This window comes from Phocoena sinus, chromosome 9, assembly GCF_008692025.1.
Source record: "Phocoena sinus isolate mPhoSin1 chromosome 9, mPhoSin1.pri, whole genome shotgun sequence".
Taxonomy (NCBI): Eukaryota; Metazoa; Chordata; class Mammalia; order Artiodactyla; family Phocoenidae; genus Phocoena; species Phocoena sinus.
The window spans coordinates 1,519,432-1,537,039 of NC_045771.1; the positions used below are offsets into that span (position 1 = coordinate 1,519,432).

A 17,608-nucleotide genomic window follows, 5' to 3' on the forward strand; every position below is an offset into this window, starting at 1 on the left:
TCGTGGATTTTTCACGCCAGGGTAAAATTTCAGTACGTGAACACATCACAATTTGTTTATGCTTTCCACTGTAGATGGACAGCTGGCTTGTTTCTAGACTTTTGCTTATCTCTCTTGCTGTGAGTATTTGGATAAAGGAAAAAAAGAAGCCCTTTAATAGAGGCTGGAAGGAATTCAGCTTACATCTGAACATTGCTTGGCTTGGTTTTGTATGGGGCATAAAGACAAGAAAAAAATTGGTCTCTATGTCCTTATGTCTCAAAACTTTGATCTCATTGTAATCAAGAGAATCAAAGCAAGGCCCAGTGGAATGAAGGAAACCATCCTGAATTTTGGCAGGTTCAAAGACACGTCGTGATAATGAAACTGGAGTACTTAGTAACAAGCAGCATTCTCATTTGTGGGCACATAAGTCGTAATGTTGCCCACACGGGCAATGTCCATACAATTATCTATCTTGGTATAGAAATCTGAAGACTTACTGAAGTTTGAAGAAGTTTTTGGGGAATTTCTCAGGGCAACCAATCTATTGACCAATAAATACTCGTAAACTGTCTCCTTTGGGCAAAGCATTCTAATAGGTATTGCAGGAAATACATGGAGGCTTACGTGATGCAGGAAGAGATACTCCAGACCTTAAAGAGCTTGTAATCTGACTGTGGATAGACACACACACATGAAACGCTGAGGTAAAACATAAGGTCGTGTGTGCCAGGTGTCAGGTGGATGGCTGTACGTTCTCTGTTTTCCTCCTGTAAGCGCCCCCAGAGCGGGGACTGAAGCAGTATTCTTTCCATGGTGTGTTCATGGTTTTGAATGAATGAGTGAATGAAGAGACTGGAATTGCCAGGAAAGACTTTTTGGAGATGTGGACAGTAAAGAGTGGTAGCACGGAATCTGAACAGGAGGAAAGAGAGTATGGGATGGGTAAAAGTTCTGGGCCTTGGCAATGGGAAGGCCCAGGGGATTGGAGAGAGGAGGAAGCCAGCCTGCAGGAAAGGGTTCTTTAGAGAGAGGAGTGGGAACAGTTGGAAGGGCAGGGTGGGGCCCCAAAGTCAAGGTCTTGAATGCCAGTTCGGGAGTCTAATTTTTTCTACAGGTAATGAGAATACTGCATTGCAGTGCTTTCAGCAGAGGGGAAGAACTGTGTTTTGGGGGAATTCACGTTTTAGGGGGATGCAGAAAAGAGGGTGTCAGCTGGGGTGACAGAGATAACTGGGACACCCCTTACCAGCTTGGGTGGGACGATTTTACACAATGGCAGTTGGAGGGTGCCCAGGGGTCGTGAGAAGGGTCAAGCCCTAACGCACAAGCACTTCTCAACAGCTTCGTATTTTCTAATGTCCCTTTGGCCAAAGCAAGTCACATGTCCAGGCCCAGATTCAAGGGTGGAAAATAGGCTCCACTCCTTGCTGGGAGGAGAGGCAAAGCCACAAGGCAAAGGGGTGAGTGTACAGGGAAGAGCTTGTGAGCATTTTTGAGGTCTACTACCCTGGGCTAAGTGTTGTAAGTACCAAACACAGGGAAACAACTAAGATCAAAGGTGAGTGAACCTTTACAGACAGCTGCATAAAAGAAAATAAAACGGTCTAGATGGCTGGAGCGTTGGGTTAGAAAGATCAGAAATGCCATATTTATTGACTTTCTGGAATATGTGTCTAAATGTCACATCTTAAAATCAGATCTCATTACCCTCTGATTTGGAGAGCTTACCCCAGAAATTATCCAGGTCACTTCACGCAGGTATTTAACCCAGCTCTCAGACGCTGGGTGTTCAGAAAAACAGATACTTCTTTATCTTTCCCAGGTTCTTTAGGGTTCAGAGACTTCAAAAAAATAGAGATGAACACTGAATGTAACCAGTTGAAAATCATTCCTGTGTTCTTATCAGCCTATGGCAGCAGCAGTACTGGCTCAGAACAAGCCTCATATTCTCCAAGTCCCCACCGCCATTTTCTGGCATAAGGCACTATAGGCACAGTATGTGGAGGCCTACAAGCTTTTCAGGGGCCATAAAAAAAAAAAAGTTGGAGTCGTGAAAAAAGTTTTAATTCAAGGTCACAAAAAGACACTTCAGGACTTCCCTGGTGGCGCAGTGGTTGAGAGTCCGCCTGCCGATGCAGGGGACACGGGTTCGTGCCCTGGTCTGGGAAGATCCCACCCACGTGCCGCGGAGCGGCTGGGCCCGTGAGCCATGGCCGCTGAGCCTGCGCGTCCAGAGCCTGTGCTCTGCAGCGGGAGAGGCCACAAAAGTGAGAGGCCCGCGTACTGCAAAAAAAAAAAAAAAAAAGACACTTCAAAATCTAAAGTAACATATATCATAAAAATAATTTGAAAGCAATTTGTAGATTTTCTCCCTTCCTAAGAATTCTCAGAGCTGCCAAACATCACAGCCAATAGCAATTTAAGTGACTTACACGCCCAAAATCCAAAAGTAAAATGATAAATATTCCTTCAGATTCATTTTTATTGCAAACAACAACAAAAAAGTACTTAATGCAGAATAGGGGTGAATTACAATAAGTCCTGTACATATGAACCTTCAAGTTGCGAACTTTCAAAGATATGAACGTGTGTTGGAACGTCCAATCAGGTAAGGTAGTTCACGTGTCTGGCGTACATTGTCACGTGCGTGCATCCTCTACAAGTGGCTGTGCTTTTGTGTACTCTACTGTACAGTACTGTATAGAGTACAGTATCTTTATTTCAAGCCCAGGATGTCCGGAAGCAAGCGTAACAGCAGCGGTAAAGAGCCAATTGTGTTAGTTGCTACCTAAGCTAACTTCTTGGACTTAACGAACAAATTAGATTTGCTAACTCTCTCCAACGTAACTCATGTGTAGGTAGGGGACTTATGTACCGTATGTGGCATGTTTGGCCGTCCCCAAACGGACCATGGAGGCTCTCAGGAGGGTCATGTAAACTCCCCAGTACTGGGCCGCCCGCGGATCTGGCAAGGGCCTCACGTTCAGGGCTATCTACATTTTCCAGGTGGGGAAGCACAAGACCAGCGGCGGCCCAACCGCTTATCAGACCCAGAGAAGCCAGGTTTCCGGGGTTTCCGCCCAAAGCGCGTCCAGAAACAACCAGTTTCCGACCTTTTACTTACTTTGGCGGAGTGACAGTTCCCGTGGGAGGCCTCCTGCTGGATGCCGCCGAGGGCTCTGCCCGCGGGGCTCGTGCTGGTGAAGGGCGCTGACTGCTGCGGCCATACAGGATAAACGCCTGCTAACCCGGCGCGCCGGCCCGCCCACCTCCGTTAGTTCACCCTCACCGGCGGGGGGAGTACGCGCCCGGAGACCCGACCCCAACCGCTAGCTCCTTACCGTGCTCCCTGCGGAATTTCGCCCGCGCCCGCTGGCCTCCGCTCCCCGGGGGCGTGGCCCCCCAAGCCCCGCCCGGCAGGCCCCGCCCCTCAGCCTCAGGCCCCTCAGGAGTCGCGGCGCGCTCCTCTGACGCGCGGCGCCTTCCTCTGACGTCAAGACCCGCCCCCTCCCCGCCCCGGCTCGCGCGGCGCCCGCCCTCAGCAGCCCGAGCGGCTTTTTCTGAGGCGGCGGTTGAGGAAGCGACCGGTGTCTCGGTCGCGGTCTGTGCAGCGGCAGGCTGCTCCCGTCCCGGCCGGCGGGGCGGCCGTCCAGCCCCTCGGGCCGGCAGGCGATGGTGCGGTGGAGTGCGCGGACGCGGGCGGCGTGGTGGCGGGCATGAAGGAGGATGGAAGGGCAGGACGAGGTGTCGGCGCGGGAGCAGCACTTCCACAGCCAAGTGCGAGAGTCCACGGTGAGCGCCCTCCGCCCGCCCCCTCCCAGCCTGCCGCCCGCCTGTCCCTCCCATCCCCTTCCCTTCCCCCTCGCGGCCCTCGTGGTCTCCCCTGAACCGCTTCCCCGCCCCCGCCCTCGCCCCTCCGCCTCGCGCCGCGCCCCTCCCCCAGGCTCCGACCCCCGCTCTGCGCCCACCTGCTCTCAGTCCTGGGCGCGGTCCCGTCGAGTCACCTGTCCGGCCCCCGGGAGTGCTTCGGGGCCGCCTGCGCCCTCCTCCCCCAGGGCTCTTCCCGGGCCGGGTTAGCGGCGTCGGCCCTCCAGGCGGTGGACGACAGTCCCGCGGCCCGCGCACCGTTGCCTGGCACGTCCCTGGCCTGGCACGGTAGACAGGTGTGCGGGCGGGTGTCTGGCGGGACCTGGGTGGCCCCGCGCAGGCGCCGGGGTGTGGCCGGGCTCGCTCTCTCAGCCCGACTAGTCACCTCGGCCGGGTTAGCGCCCACCTTTCCGCCCCTCACCCGTCGCCCTCCTCCCTTCTTGGGCTGAGCCCGAAACCTTGCGTTTGGGTGTGAAGGCCGGCGATGGGTGGGATTGAGGCCCTGGGCAGAAGTCCTCTGTGCCCTGGAAGCAGCTTCTGAGGGAAGTCATCCTTTCTTGGTCCCCTGTTTCTTCTGTGCTGCTGGCAGGGGTCGGGAAGCAGGCTCGGCTGTAGGAGTCTACGTTGATGTTTTTACCTTTTCCTGGCGCACTAGAACACGTTGTGGTTGTGTTTGTTTATGTTTTCATAGCAATGTAAAATATATACATGTTGTGCATTTGTGTTTATCCCTCCCCTCTTCTAACTAACTTCTCTCAAATTCAGTCAGTCTCTTGGTTTTTGAGAATTGCCTGGTTTGTGTAGTTCTTGATCTAGAAAATTGAGAATCACTTTGCCAAGTCATATCTTGGAATAAAGAGGTATAAATTCTGAACTGGTGGATTCTGCTACGGCGTATTAGTTTAAAGTTTTAAATTGAAGCTAAAATAAACAGAGAAGTACATCATCATACATGTCCAGCTCGAAGCACTTTAAACACACCTGTGTAATTTTGAACATAGACTGTGAAACACAATTAGTATTAGCATCTCAGAGGCCCATCCCTTTTCCCCGTCCAGTTGCTCTCCTCTCCACCAAGAGTAAGCACTGTCCTGGCTTTAGTAGATTAGCTTAGTTTTGAACTTTTATGTAAGTGGAGCCTTACAGTATGCCCTCTTTTGTGTCCGATTTCCTTCACTCAACAGCGTTTGTGAAATTCCTCTCTGTTGTACGTAGTTGCAGTTCACCCCGAATGCTGTAGTCGTGTGACTATAGCACAATTTATGTTTATTTCACTGTTGGTGGGCACTTCAGTAATTTTCGGGTTGTGGTTACGAGTATTCTTGTACATGTCTTCTGGTGAACATGTGGACACATTTGTTAGGTCCATACCTAAGGATGGAACCTCTAGATTATAGGTTGTGGGTTTGTTCATCTTTAGTAGATACTTTTAAACAGTTTGCCAAAGTGGGTTGTACCAATTTACACTCCCACCGGCGCTGTAGGAGAGGCGTGATTTGCTTTCCATCTGTAGGACACTTAGTATTTTCTGGTTTTTTTTTTCTTTTTTAAAAAAATTTTAGCCATTCTGTTAAGTGTCATGTATTTGTTGCACAAAAGACTTTATTTGCATTTTCCTGATAATAATGAATTTCAGCACCTTTTCATATGTGTATTGGCCATTTGGAAATCTTCTTTTGTGAAGAGTCTTCAGGTCTTTTTCCCACTTTTAAACTTATTTATTTATTTTTAAAAACTAAATAACAGCCTTTCTTTTTTTTTAATTGCTTATTTTAAAAACAAATTTATTTATTTAATTTATTTATTTTCCTTATTTTTTTTGGCTGCGTCGGGGTCGTAGTTGCCGCACGCGGGGTCTTTTGTTGCGGCGCGCGGGCTTCTCTCTAGTTGTGGCGCACGGGCTCCAGAGTGCGTGGGCTCTGTAGTTTGCGCCACGCGAGCTCAGTAGTTGTGGCGCGCGGGCTTAGTTGCCCCTCGGCATGTGGGATCCTAGTTCCCCCACCAGGGATCGAATCCGCGTCTTCTACATTGGAAGGCAGATTCTTTACCACTGGACCGCTGGGGAAGTCCCTTGTTTATCTTTTTAATATTGATTTGCGAGAGTTGTTTATGTTTTCTGGATATGATACTTTGGTCATGTATATGTATATATATGTGTATACATGTGCATACGTGTGTGTGTGTGTATATATATAGTAAATCTTTTTTTCATTCTGGGGATGCTTTTTCATTTGCTTAATGATATCTTCTAATGAGCAGAAATTCTTAATTTTAATATAGTTCACTTTATTAGAATTTTTTTATGATCGGTATGTTTTATGTCCTGTTTAAGAAATTTTTGCTTACTCCAAGGTAAGGAAGATGTCCTCTTGTGCTTTTCTCTAAATGGTTTATTGATTTACTCCTCTCATTTAAACCTACAGTTCATCTGGAATTTATTTTTTGTGTACATTGTAAAGTAGGATTTGTATATATTTTTTTCACATGGATGTCCAATTGCTTCAGCACCATTTATGACCTTAGTCACAAATTAGGTATAACTGTATATTTGTGGGGTTTAATTTTGATTCTATGCTGTTTCATTGGTCTATTTGTTTTTGGCTTTATTTTAAATTAACAGATGTTGTCTTATTTGGATTGAGAAAGGGACCCACGTTATAGTAGCCAGGAGCTTTATTTTTGCCTCCTACCCTAGAAACACCCTAGAAACACTGAAACACTGATTCTAGAATTCCTTAGTTCTGCTCCTCCTCACCCCTACTTCTCCTGCACCAGCACCCTTGGGTGGTGGGTATACGCTGCCCTCTGCAGAACCAGTGCAGACAGTGACCAAGCTTAGTGAATTTCCAGTCAGTCTGGCTTTCCTTCCTCAAAGTATTTATATTTAGAGTGAGTATAAATGCTTGATTTTTCTCTAGGACTTGTTGCCAATTCTTTTATTTATTAACTTTTTTAATTAAATAAATTCAAAAAAATTTTAAATTTTATATTATCATCGATTTACAATGTTTTGCTAGTTTCAGGTATACAGCAAAGTGACTCATTTATACATATACATATATCCATTCTTTTTCAGATGCTTTTCCCATATAGGTTATTACAGAGTATTGAGTAGAGTTCCCTGTGCTGTACAGTAGGTCTTTGTTGATTATTTATTTTATACATACTTGTGTGTGTTTGTTAATCCCAAACTTCTAATTTATCCCTCCTGCAGCCCCCCTCACTTTGGTAACGATAAGTTTGTTTTTGAAGTCTGTGAGTCTGTTTCTGTTTTGTAAATAAGTTCATTTGTATCATTTTTTTTCAAGATTCCACATATAAGTGATGTCATAAGATATTTGTCTTTTTCTCTGTCTGACTTCACTTAGTGTGATAATCTCTAGGTCCATCCATGTTGCTGCAAATGGCATTATTTCATTCCTTTTTTTATGGCTGAGAAAATATCCCATTGTATATATGTACCACATCTTATTTATCCATTTTTCTGTTGATGGACATCTAAGTTGCTTCCATGTCTTTGCTATTGTAAATAGTGCTGCAATGAATATTAGGGTTCATGTATCATTTTGAACTATGGTTTTCTCTGGATACACGCCCAGAAGTGGGATTGCTGGGTCCTATGGTAGTTATATTTTTAGTTTTTTAAGGAACCTCCATACTGTTCTCCATAGTGGTTGTACCAATTTACATTCCCACCAACAGGGCAAGAGAGTTCCCTTTTCTCCACATCCTCTCCAGCATTTGTCGTTCGTAGACTTTTTGATGATGGCCATTCTGACCAATGTGAGGTGACACCTCACTGTAGTTTTGATATGCATTTCTCTAATAATTAGTGATGTTGAGCATCTTTTCATGTGCTTTTTGGCCACCTGTATGTCTTCTTGGGAGAAATGTCTGTTGAGATCTTCTGTCCTTTTTTTTTTTTTTTTTTGACGCTACGCGGGCCTCTCACTGTTGTGGCCTCTCCCGTTGCGGAGCACAGGCTCCAGACATGCAGGCTCAGCGGCCATGGCTCACGGGCCCAGCCGCTCCGCGGCATGTGGGATCTTCCCGGACCGGGGCACGAACCTGCGTCCCCTGCATCGGCAGGCGGACTCTCAACCACTGTGCCACCAGGGAAGCCCCTTCTGTCCATTTTTTTGATTGGGTTGTTTGTTTTTGTGGTATAGAGCTGCATAAGATGTTTGTATATTTTGGAGATTAATCTGTTGTCGGTTGCTTCATTTGCAAATATTTTCTCCCATTCTGTGGGTTCTCTTTTTGTTTTGTTTATGGTTTCCTTTGCTGTGCATAAGCTTTTAAGTTTAATTAGGTCTCATTTGTTTATTTTTGTTTTTATTTTCATTACTCTAGGAGGTGGATCCAAAAAGATATGGCTGCAATTTATTATTATTATTTTTAAAAATGTTTATTTATTTGGTTGCACTGGGTCTCAGTTGCGGCAGGTGGATTCCTTAGTTGCGGCTTGCTGGCTCCTTAGTTGCAGCACGTGGGCTCCTTAGTTGCGACTCTCCGGCTCCCCAGTTGTGGCATGCGAACTCTTAGTTGTGGCATGCATGTGGGATCTAGTTCCCAGACCAGAGATCGAACCCAGGCCCCCTGCATTGGGAGTGTGGAGTCTTATCCACTGCACCACCAGGGAAATCTCAGATATTGCTGCAATTTATGTCAAAGAGTATTCTGCCTATGTTTTCTTCTCACAGTTTTATAGTATCTGGCCTTACATTTAGGTTTGTGTATGGTGTTAGAGAATATTCTAATTTCATTCTTTTACATGTAGCTGTCCAATTTTCCCAGCACCACTTATTGAAGAGATTGTTTTCTCTCCACCGTATATTCTTGCCTCCTTTGTCGTAGATTAATTGACGATAGGTGCGTGGGTTTACTCCTGGGCTTTCAGTCCTGTTCCATTGATCTGTATTTCTGTTTTTCTGTGCCAGTACCATACTGTTGTGATTACTGTAGCTTTGTAGTATAATCTGAAGTTAGGGGGCCTGATTCCTCCAACTCCATTTTTCTTTCTCAGGATTGCTTTGGCTATTTGGGGTCTTTTATGTTTCCATACAAATTAAAATTTTTTTTTGTTCCAGTTCTGTGAAAAATGTCATTGGTAATTTGATAGGGATTGCATTGAATCTATAGATTGCCTTGGGTAGAATAGTCATTTTGACAGTATTGATTCTTCCAATCCAAGGACACGGTATGTCTATCCATCTGTGTCATCTTCGATTTCTTTCATCAGAATCTTATAGTTTTCAGAGTACAGGTCTTTTGCCTTCTTAGGTAGGTTTATTCCTAGGTATTTCATTCTTTTTGATGTGATGGTAAATGGGATTGTTTCCCTAATTTCTCTTTCTGATCTTTTGTTTTTAGGAATGCAGGAGATTTCTGTGTGTTAATTTTGTATCCTGCAACTTTACTAAATTCAGTGGTGAGCTCTAGTAGTTTTCTGGCAGCATCTTTATGATTTTCTATGTGTAGTATCATGTCATCTGCAAACAGTGACAGTTTTACTTGTTTTCCAATTTGGATTCCTGTTATTTCTTTTTCTTTTCTGATTGCCATGGTCTCAGTTCTTTTAATTATTCAACTCTTTTTGCTTTTGCCTAAAAGATAAAATATATGTTACCCTCAATTTACCATTTTAAAGTGTTTATTCCAGTGACATGAAGTACATTTGCATTGTTGTGCGACCATCACCACTATCCATCTCCAGAACTTTTTCGTCATTCCAAACTGAAACTGTCTCCTTTTATTTATTTATTTATTTATTTATTTATTTTTGGCTGTGTTGGGTCTTTGTTTCTATGCGTGGGCTTTCTCTAGTTGCGGCGAGCGGGGGCCACTCTTCATCGCGGTGCGCGGGCCTCTCACTGTCGCGGCCTCTCTTGTTGCGGAGCACAGGCTCCAGACGCGCAGGCTCAGTAGTTGTGGCTCACGGGCCTAGTTGCTCCGCGGTATGTGGGATCTTCCCAGACCAGGGCTCGAACCCGTGTCCCCTGCATTGGCAGGCAGACTCTCAACCACTGCGCCACCAGGGAAGCCCCGAAACTGTCTCCTTTGGTCAGTAACTCCCCGTTCCTCTCTCCTTCTGGTAACCACCACTCTACTTTCTATCTCTCTAAATTTTATTGGCTTGGCCAAAAAGTTTGTTCGTTTTTTTTTTTTTTTTTCTGTAAGAAGGCTCTACTAGTGCTTAGTTGTCTTTAACTTCATTTGAAACAATTTTGTTAGATTGTATTGTGACAGCTGTCATATCAGCATGCATTTAAAAAAAACTTATCAAAATTGGTGAATTTTTGTGTAGCCATTTTAATACTGAAGATGGAAGGAAAAAAGCAACATTTTCGTCATATTATGCTTTATTGTTTCAAGAAAGGTAAAAATGCACCTGAAACCCAAAAAAAGATTTGTGTAGTGTATGGAGAAGGTGCTGTGACTGATCGAATATGTCAAAATTTGTTTGTGAAGTCTCGTGCTGGAGATTTCTCGCTGGACGATGCTCCACAGTCTGGTAGCCCAGTTGAAGTTGATAGCGATCAAATCGAGACATTAATTGAGAACAATTAACCTTTTACCCCGTGAGAGATAGCCGACGTACTCAAAATATCCAAATCAAGCACTGAAAATCATTTGTACCAGCTGGGTTATGTTGATCGCTTTGATGTTTGGGTTCCACATAAGTTAAGTGAAAAAAACCTTCTTGACTGTACTTCCGCATGCGATTCTCTACTTAAACATAACGAAAATGTTCCATATTTAAAACAAATTGTGACTCAATGAAAAGTGGATACTGTGCAATAATCTGGAACAGAAGAGATGGTGGGGCGAGCAAAATGAACCACCACCAACCACACCAAAGGCTGGTCTTCATCCAAAGAAGGTGATGTTGTGTATATGGTGGGATTGGATGGGAGTCCTCTATTATGAGCTCCTCCTGGAAAACCAAATGATTAATTCCAACAAGTACTGCTCCCAGTTATACCAAGTGAAAGTAGCACTCGACGAAAAGCATCCAGAATTAGTCAACAGAAAACACATAATTCCATCAGGATAGCGCAAGACTGCATGTTTCTTTGATGACCAGGCAAAAACTGTTAGCTTGGCTGGGAAGTTCTGATTCATCCTCCATATTCACCAGACGTTGCACTTTTGGATTTCCATTTATTTTGGTCTTTACAAAATTCTCTTAATGGAAAAAATTTCAGTTCCCTGCAAGACTGTAAAAGGCATCTGGAACAGTTCTTTGCTCAAAAAGATAAAAAAGTTTTGGGAAGATGGAGTTATGAAGTTGCCTGAAAAATGGCAGAAGGTAGTGGAACAAAATGGTGAATATGTTGTTCAATAACGTTCTTGGTGAAAATGAAAAATATATCTTTTATTTTTACTTAAAAACCAAGGGAACTTTTTGGTCCAGGTATTTCATGTAAGTGGAGTCATACAATACTTGTCCTTTTGTGTCTGGCTTATTTCACTTAGCATAATGCTGTCAAGTTTCATCCACGTTGAAGCATGTGTCAGAATTTCCTTCCTTTTTAAGGCTGGATAATATTCTGTTGTGTGTATATACCATGTTTTGCTTATCCATTCATCCGTCCATGGACATTTGGGTTGTTTTCTGGCTACTGTGAATAATGCTGCTATGAACACGTTTGAATAGTCAAATGAATGAATGAATGAATATTTGTTCCAGACCTTGCTTTCAATTCTTTTAGGTATAGACCCAGAATTGGAATTGTTGGATCACATGGTAATCCTATGTTTAATTTTTTGAGAAGCTGCCATGTTTTCCACAGTGGCTGGACCATTTTACATTCCCAGCAGTCATGTGCCAGGGTTTCAGTTTCTCCATATCTTCACCAACACATGTTGTTTTCTGTTTTTTTAACAATAATAGTTACCCTAGTGGGTGTGCAGTGGTAGCTCATTATGGTTTTGATTTGTGTTTCCCTGATGATTAGTGACATTGAGCATTGTTTCATGTGCTTTTGGACATTTGTATATTTTCTTTGAGGAAATGTCTATCTAAGTGCTTTGCCAATTTTTGAATTGGGTTGTTTTGTTGTTGAGTTTTAGGAGTTCTTTATATATTCTGGATGTTAATTCCTTTGTGATTTGAAAATATTTTCTCCCATTCTGTGGGTTGCCTTTTTAAAATCTATTTATAGTGTTCTTTGGTGGACTAAAACTTAAAATTTTGATTTAGTCCAATTTATGTATTTTTTGTCATTGTTGCTTGTGTTTTTGGTGTTATATCCAAGAAATCATTGCTAAATTCAATGTCATGAAGATTTTTCCTTATGTTTTCTTCTAAGAGTTGTGTAGTTTTAACTTACATTTATGAGGTCTTTGATCTGTTTTGAGTTAATTTTTGTATGTGGTACAGTGTTTAACTTTTAAATGCTCATGTAATGATTTTACTTTCTCTTTAATATTATGAATATCTCAGAGTTCTCTTGTCAGTTACTATAATGATTACATTTAGCTCCTACTATCAACTAAATGTAACGATCCATTTCCTTTTGCTGTCTTTTTTCCTTTTCCTTTTGTACTTCAGGTGCACAAAATTGGATTATCTTTAATCCTTGGTTCACACACAAACTTTTCATTTGTTTGTCTGTGACCTGCTTTTGATTAACCTGTTTTTAAACAATATACACACATGAACCATCACTCAGGATTCTAAAGCATTGACTAGCTTATTAATACCCATCAGGAGAGCTGAAACATTGACAGTAATTTATATGTACCTATTTCTTATGCTGCCATAGTTGCACAGCAACATTTGTCTTTCAGTACATCTGTTCTTTGGATACATTTATTTAGATGTCTTCAAAGTGGTTATCTTACATTGATGCCACTTTCACCAGTATAGTTAAAATGATCACAGATTGGGCTTCCCTGGTGGCGCAGTGGTTGAGAGCCCGCCTGCCAATGCAGGGGATACAGGTTCGTGCCCCGGTCCGGGAAGATCCCACATGCCGCGGAGTGGCTGGGCCCGTGAGCCGTGGCCGCTGAGCCTGCGCATCCGGAGCCTGTGCTCCGCAACGGAAGAGGCCACAGCAGTGAGAGGCCCACGCACCAACAACAACAACAAAAAAATGATCACAGATTAATACACGACTGTACTAAAAAGTCTCCATAATCCCTTCACTAAATTAATAAGAAATAACACTTATCGCGTACTGACCAGGTTATCTTATTTGAAGATAACAACCTAGTGAAGTAGGTACTTCACAGCATCTGTCACAGTGTGCGATAGAGCCACAGTTTGAATCCAGGCAGCCTCATCCCACAGCCTGTACTCTGTTTACAGCCTATAGGGTTTAAACCTCCACCATGACAGGGTTCAGTGGCATCCAACTAGGTCAGTTACATAAAATGGAGAGTTGGCTTACTGTAAGGCTGATGAAAGGATCAAGGAGAGCCTATGAAGCTCGCTGGCTGGGAGCTTTGGGGTCTGGCTGCATAATCTAAATTCTTCCTTATCCTAATTGTGGACAAAACTCCCTCACTTGGCTGTAATGTATTTGGGGACAATTCTAGGGTTGACTGGGACTATTACAACAGTAGAGGTTTTAGGACCATGCCATTTTTTTGGCTCCCTTTTGGCTAAATAGGAGTGGGGAAAAATGGGGGTGCCAGGAATCATCCTCCACCTGCTGCTTCCTTAGGTGAGGTTACCTGCCTTTTCCTACCACGGTCTTGCCCTCACCTCCATGGCTTACTCCTTGTGCTAGAGCTTAAAACTTCAGTCCTTTTCTCTTGAGAACAGGGGTTGGGCAGAAGATTGAGCCAATCATCAATGTTGTACATAAATTTGGAATTCAGTTGTCTGGGGATCCATAGTCTTTCCTGACCTTTGTCATTGTTCTTCAGCCAAAGACCGCCAGGAACACACTTGTAGTTGGATATGTCAGGTTTATTACGTGTTACAGTGAGGGAAAATGCATACCATGGGGAACTGTGAGGCATCTCAGTAAGAGAGTATTAGAAAACAACTTTTTAAAACAGGATTTGGGCTTGTGTTAGGTGATTTGGGAAGAGTTAATGGAAGTGAAGTGGGGCTTTGATCTGTATTGGATGCTGTTAGGAAGCAGAGATAATTCTATGACTGGATATCTTAATAGATCTTATCTTGAAGGAGAAAGATTTGAGTGAGGCTAAAACTGTAATTGTTAAAGATGTAAGTCATTCTTACTAGCCAGTGTGGGGAAATGTTTGGTCATTTCTATGATTTGGACAGTGTCCATGTTTCTCATCTTTGTTGAGGCATGACTACAGAGTGGTCTTATTCTTTATCCATTATGGTCATAGAGTGGCCTTCTCTGATGTTAATGTTCTCTGAAGTTGTTTATTTTCGATGGGAGAATCATCAAGACCTAGCTGTGAGTACCTGGCTGTGAGTTGTTAGCCAGTTTGAAGGTTGCTTCAAGGCCTTTTGATAGTAGCAGGCCAGCTCCCAGATGCAGGGGATGCTTTTCCCTTTCTCATTGTGGTCATAAAGTCTTAGAGTGGATGGTGTAGTAGATATATATCCAATAGCCAGCATATATGGAGATGATTTTACAGTATTGGTGAACAAAGAAGAATGGGATAGAGGTATAGAGGATTCTTTGTATTTGAGTTTGCTGAAACTGGGTTAAATCAATTTCCCTTGGTAGGCGGTACAGTGGCCCGTAATGATGTCCACGTGGTATTCTCTGGAGCCTGTGAATATGTTATCTTAGGTGGCAGAAGTGCTTTGCAGATGTAATTATGTTAAGGGGAAGATTATCCTGGATTATTTGGGTGAGTGCAATTACAAGGGTCCTTATAAGAGGGAGGCAGGAGGGTCAGAGTTTGAGAAGATGTGACGACAACCAGAGGTTGGAGTGATGCACTTTGCGGGTGGAGGAAGGAGCCACAAGTCAAGGAATGTGGGTGGCCTCCAGAGTCTGGGAAAGACAAGGACATGGATTTTCCCTTAGAGTCTCCAGAAGAAACTAGCCCTGCTGATACCTTGCTTTTAGCACAGTGAAACCCGTGTTGGATTTTTGACCTCCAGAACTATGAGGTAATAAATTTGTGTTAAGTCACTAAGTTTGTGGTAATTGGTTGTAGCAGCTTTGGCCTGTGATGTGCTCCTTGTGGGTATACATCACCTGTTTCTAGTTCTGTACTTGAGGTTAAAGGGGACTGAGGCATTCCTCATTATACTTAAGATGATTTTTCCTCTTTCCCTATTCTTTTCCTTCTTAAGTGGCAATTGGAAGTATATTTCCTGAGATATGTAGGCATCCAAAGAATGTCATATCCTTTCAGCATGATTTTTAGTGTTAGTCTTCCTTTTGTATCCAAGCCAAAATTATGCAGTAGGATAGAGTATAAATCCTTTGAGAGCCATATGTTTTTGTTTTATTCTCCACAGTGTCTGTAGTAGATATTTGTAGGTGTTCACTCATGATAATATTAGGGCTTTGAAGATTATATGTAAATATAATATTACAGGTCAATTTCCTGAAAACCTTGGTAGTAAGATAATTCAGGGAACTTATGGCGTTATAGCAAAAAAGAGACATGAGGGAATAAAGTTCAGAATTTCTTTTTGAAATCCCTTATAAATGTTTTAACACTTAAAACAACTGAGAAAGGACACCAAATAAAGATAAAAAAATTCTAATTTTATGCTGCTAATATCTATCATCCTTTGTGTGTTAGAATCTTTCAGGATCCACTTCCCTAGAATATCAATGGAATTCTTGTAAATGCATTTTGGATTATTTTGAATAGTATGTATTCCGAGAAGTATTTCTTTATGGCTCTTACTCTGTCCAGATGTTTAGCGTCTTTCTGCTTTTTAACTTGGAGTTTTTAGCTCCTGAGACCCTGCTCCTCGCTGTCATTCCACTGGCACTGAAGAACTGTGTGCTGGAGGTGGGAGAAGCTTTGGGTGACCTTTTCCAGTCACTGGGCATAGAACCCTAGCTCTGCCCTTGAGGACTCCGCGTCAGAGCACTTGTTACCTTTTATGTGCTTGTCTTCCTACTGCCCTCACAGACTGTGGTGGTGTGCCGTCCGAGGTGTCTTTGTAAAAACCATTCCTCTCTGTCTTCCTACTTGACCTGTTTTTCCATTGCTGACCCATCTCCACCAGGACTTTGGGGATGCCAGAATTTCTTGGCTTTTGAAAAGGTTTGTAGAAACAAATCTGTGTAAACTTGAAATTGCATGAGGGGAACTTAAAGTTGGAGAGGGAATACAATATTTTTTTTCCTTTGTGGCTCTTTGCGGCAGGACTCATGATAAAACTCATAGTGCTTTAGTTGTGTGGGCCATAGACTCTCAAGATAGGAATTTTTAAAGTTATTCTGATGTTTAATTAAAAGTTTTTCTACATGTGTATCTTTTTGGGGGCTTGGGTTTCAGGAACATTCCACATATCCCTTAAAGTAGGAGTTTTTGACCTTAAGAAGTCATTTATCTAACATGATTTTAGTTCTTCTCAAATTTACTGTGTCTGTATCTTTCATAGAGCATCATAACTAAATAAGGAATTTTACAAAAAGCTGGGCATCTAGGACTGCAAACAGTGTTTGTTTCACCAGCATGGTAATTCATGAGATGGTGATTTTATGGGATTGATGTTGTATATTTTAATATCAGATGTATTGTTCAGGCCTATAACTGTTGCTATCCCTCGTCTAATACTCTTTCAGACCCCCAGTTTTAACCATTAGGCTCTATTGAGAACCTGTGTTTCTCCCTACTGCACTGCAGTACTGGAAGCGGAATGTGGAGGCAGATTTGTTGGCTCCGGATTGGGGCAGAGTAGGCTCCAGTCATATCTCGGCTGCCAACTAGCTGTGTGGTATTGGGGAAGTTGCTTAATCTCTTGGAATCTTACTTTCCTTGTCTACAGAACTGGGAATTACAATACCTACCTCAGTGAGAATTACATGAGACAGTGTTAGGAAGGTGCTTGGCACAGTGCTGAACACCTGATCATATGGGATTTGTTGTTTCTGTGGACTTTGGTTAAGCTTGTTCAAGAATAGATGATTTTTGAACTAGTTTCAGTGTTCTCCTAGTTACCAAGAGCACTTGATGTAGCTTTGTTAACTTAATGTCTAGTTGGTAAAAGAGCAAGGTGATGGAAACTTTTTTCTTCATATTCTGTACTTGCTGTCCAGGAAGTTCCATGCAGTGGTTTTCAAATTTGTTCCAGGGCTAGCCCAGTGCAAAATTTTTTGGGGCCCAGTGCAAAATGAAGATATGGGTTCTTTGTTCGAAAAGCAGGAAGAAAATGCAATTAAAGGTACTAAAATATAAGGCATTTTCCTTTATTCAGTGGTTTTTTCCCAACTTGTCATATTTTTTTTACATGCTATTCAATGTTGTTTTAAGTAAAAAAATTAAATTTTATTAGCATGAATTTTTTTTTTTTTGAAATTTATTTTTTATTTATTTATTTTTGGCTGTGTTGGGTCTTTGTTGCTGCGCTCGGGCTTTCTCTAGTTGCGGCGAGTGGGCTTCTCACTGCGGTGGCTTCTCTTGTTGCGGAGCACGGGCTCTAGGTGCGCGGGCTTCAGTAGTTGTGGCTCAAGGGCTCTAGAGCACAGGCTCAGTAGTTGTGGCGCATGGGCTTAGTCGTTCCGCAGCGTATGGGATCTTCCAGGACCAGGGGTTGAACCCATGTGCCCTGCATTGGCAGGCGGATTCTTAACCACTACACCACCAAGGAAGCCCTATTACCATGAATTTTACCATTCATCTT

The 17,608-nt window shown here is 43.0% G+C and overlaps 1 protein-coding gene across 5 annotated transcripts in view; it reads left to right on the forward strand.

Moving 5' to 3' along the window:
* The first annotated feature begins 3,498 nt into the window (after nucleotides 1-3,498).
* Nucleotides 3,499-17,608, forward strand: part of LMBR1 (limb development membrane protein 1) — a 179,566-nt gene continuing 165,456 nt past the window's right edge. For 4 of the 5 annotated variants that reach the window (XR_004351439.1, XM_032643149.1, XM_032643151.1 and 1 more), the window contains exon 1: nucleotides 3,519-3,777. Coding sequence is in view for 4 of the 5 variants with exons in the window: in XM_032643149.1 (XP_032499040.1) it covers nucleotides 3,712-3,777 (66 nt within the window). In the remaining variant the exon portion in view is untranslated. Of the gene's footprint in view, nucleotides 3,778-17,608 lie in introns of all 5 variants that reach the window. The other variant, XM_032643148.1, reaches the window with a different exon arrangement.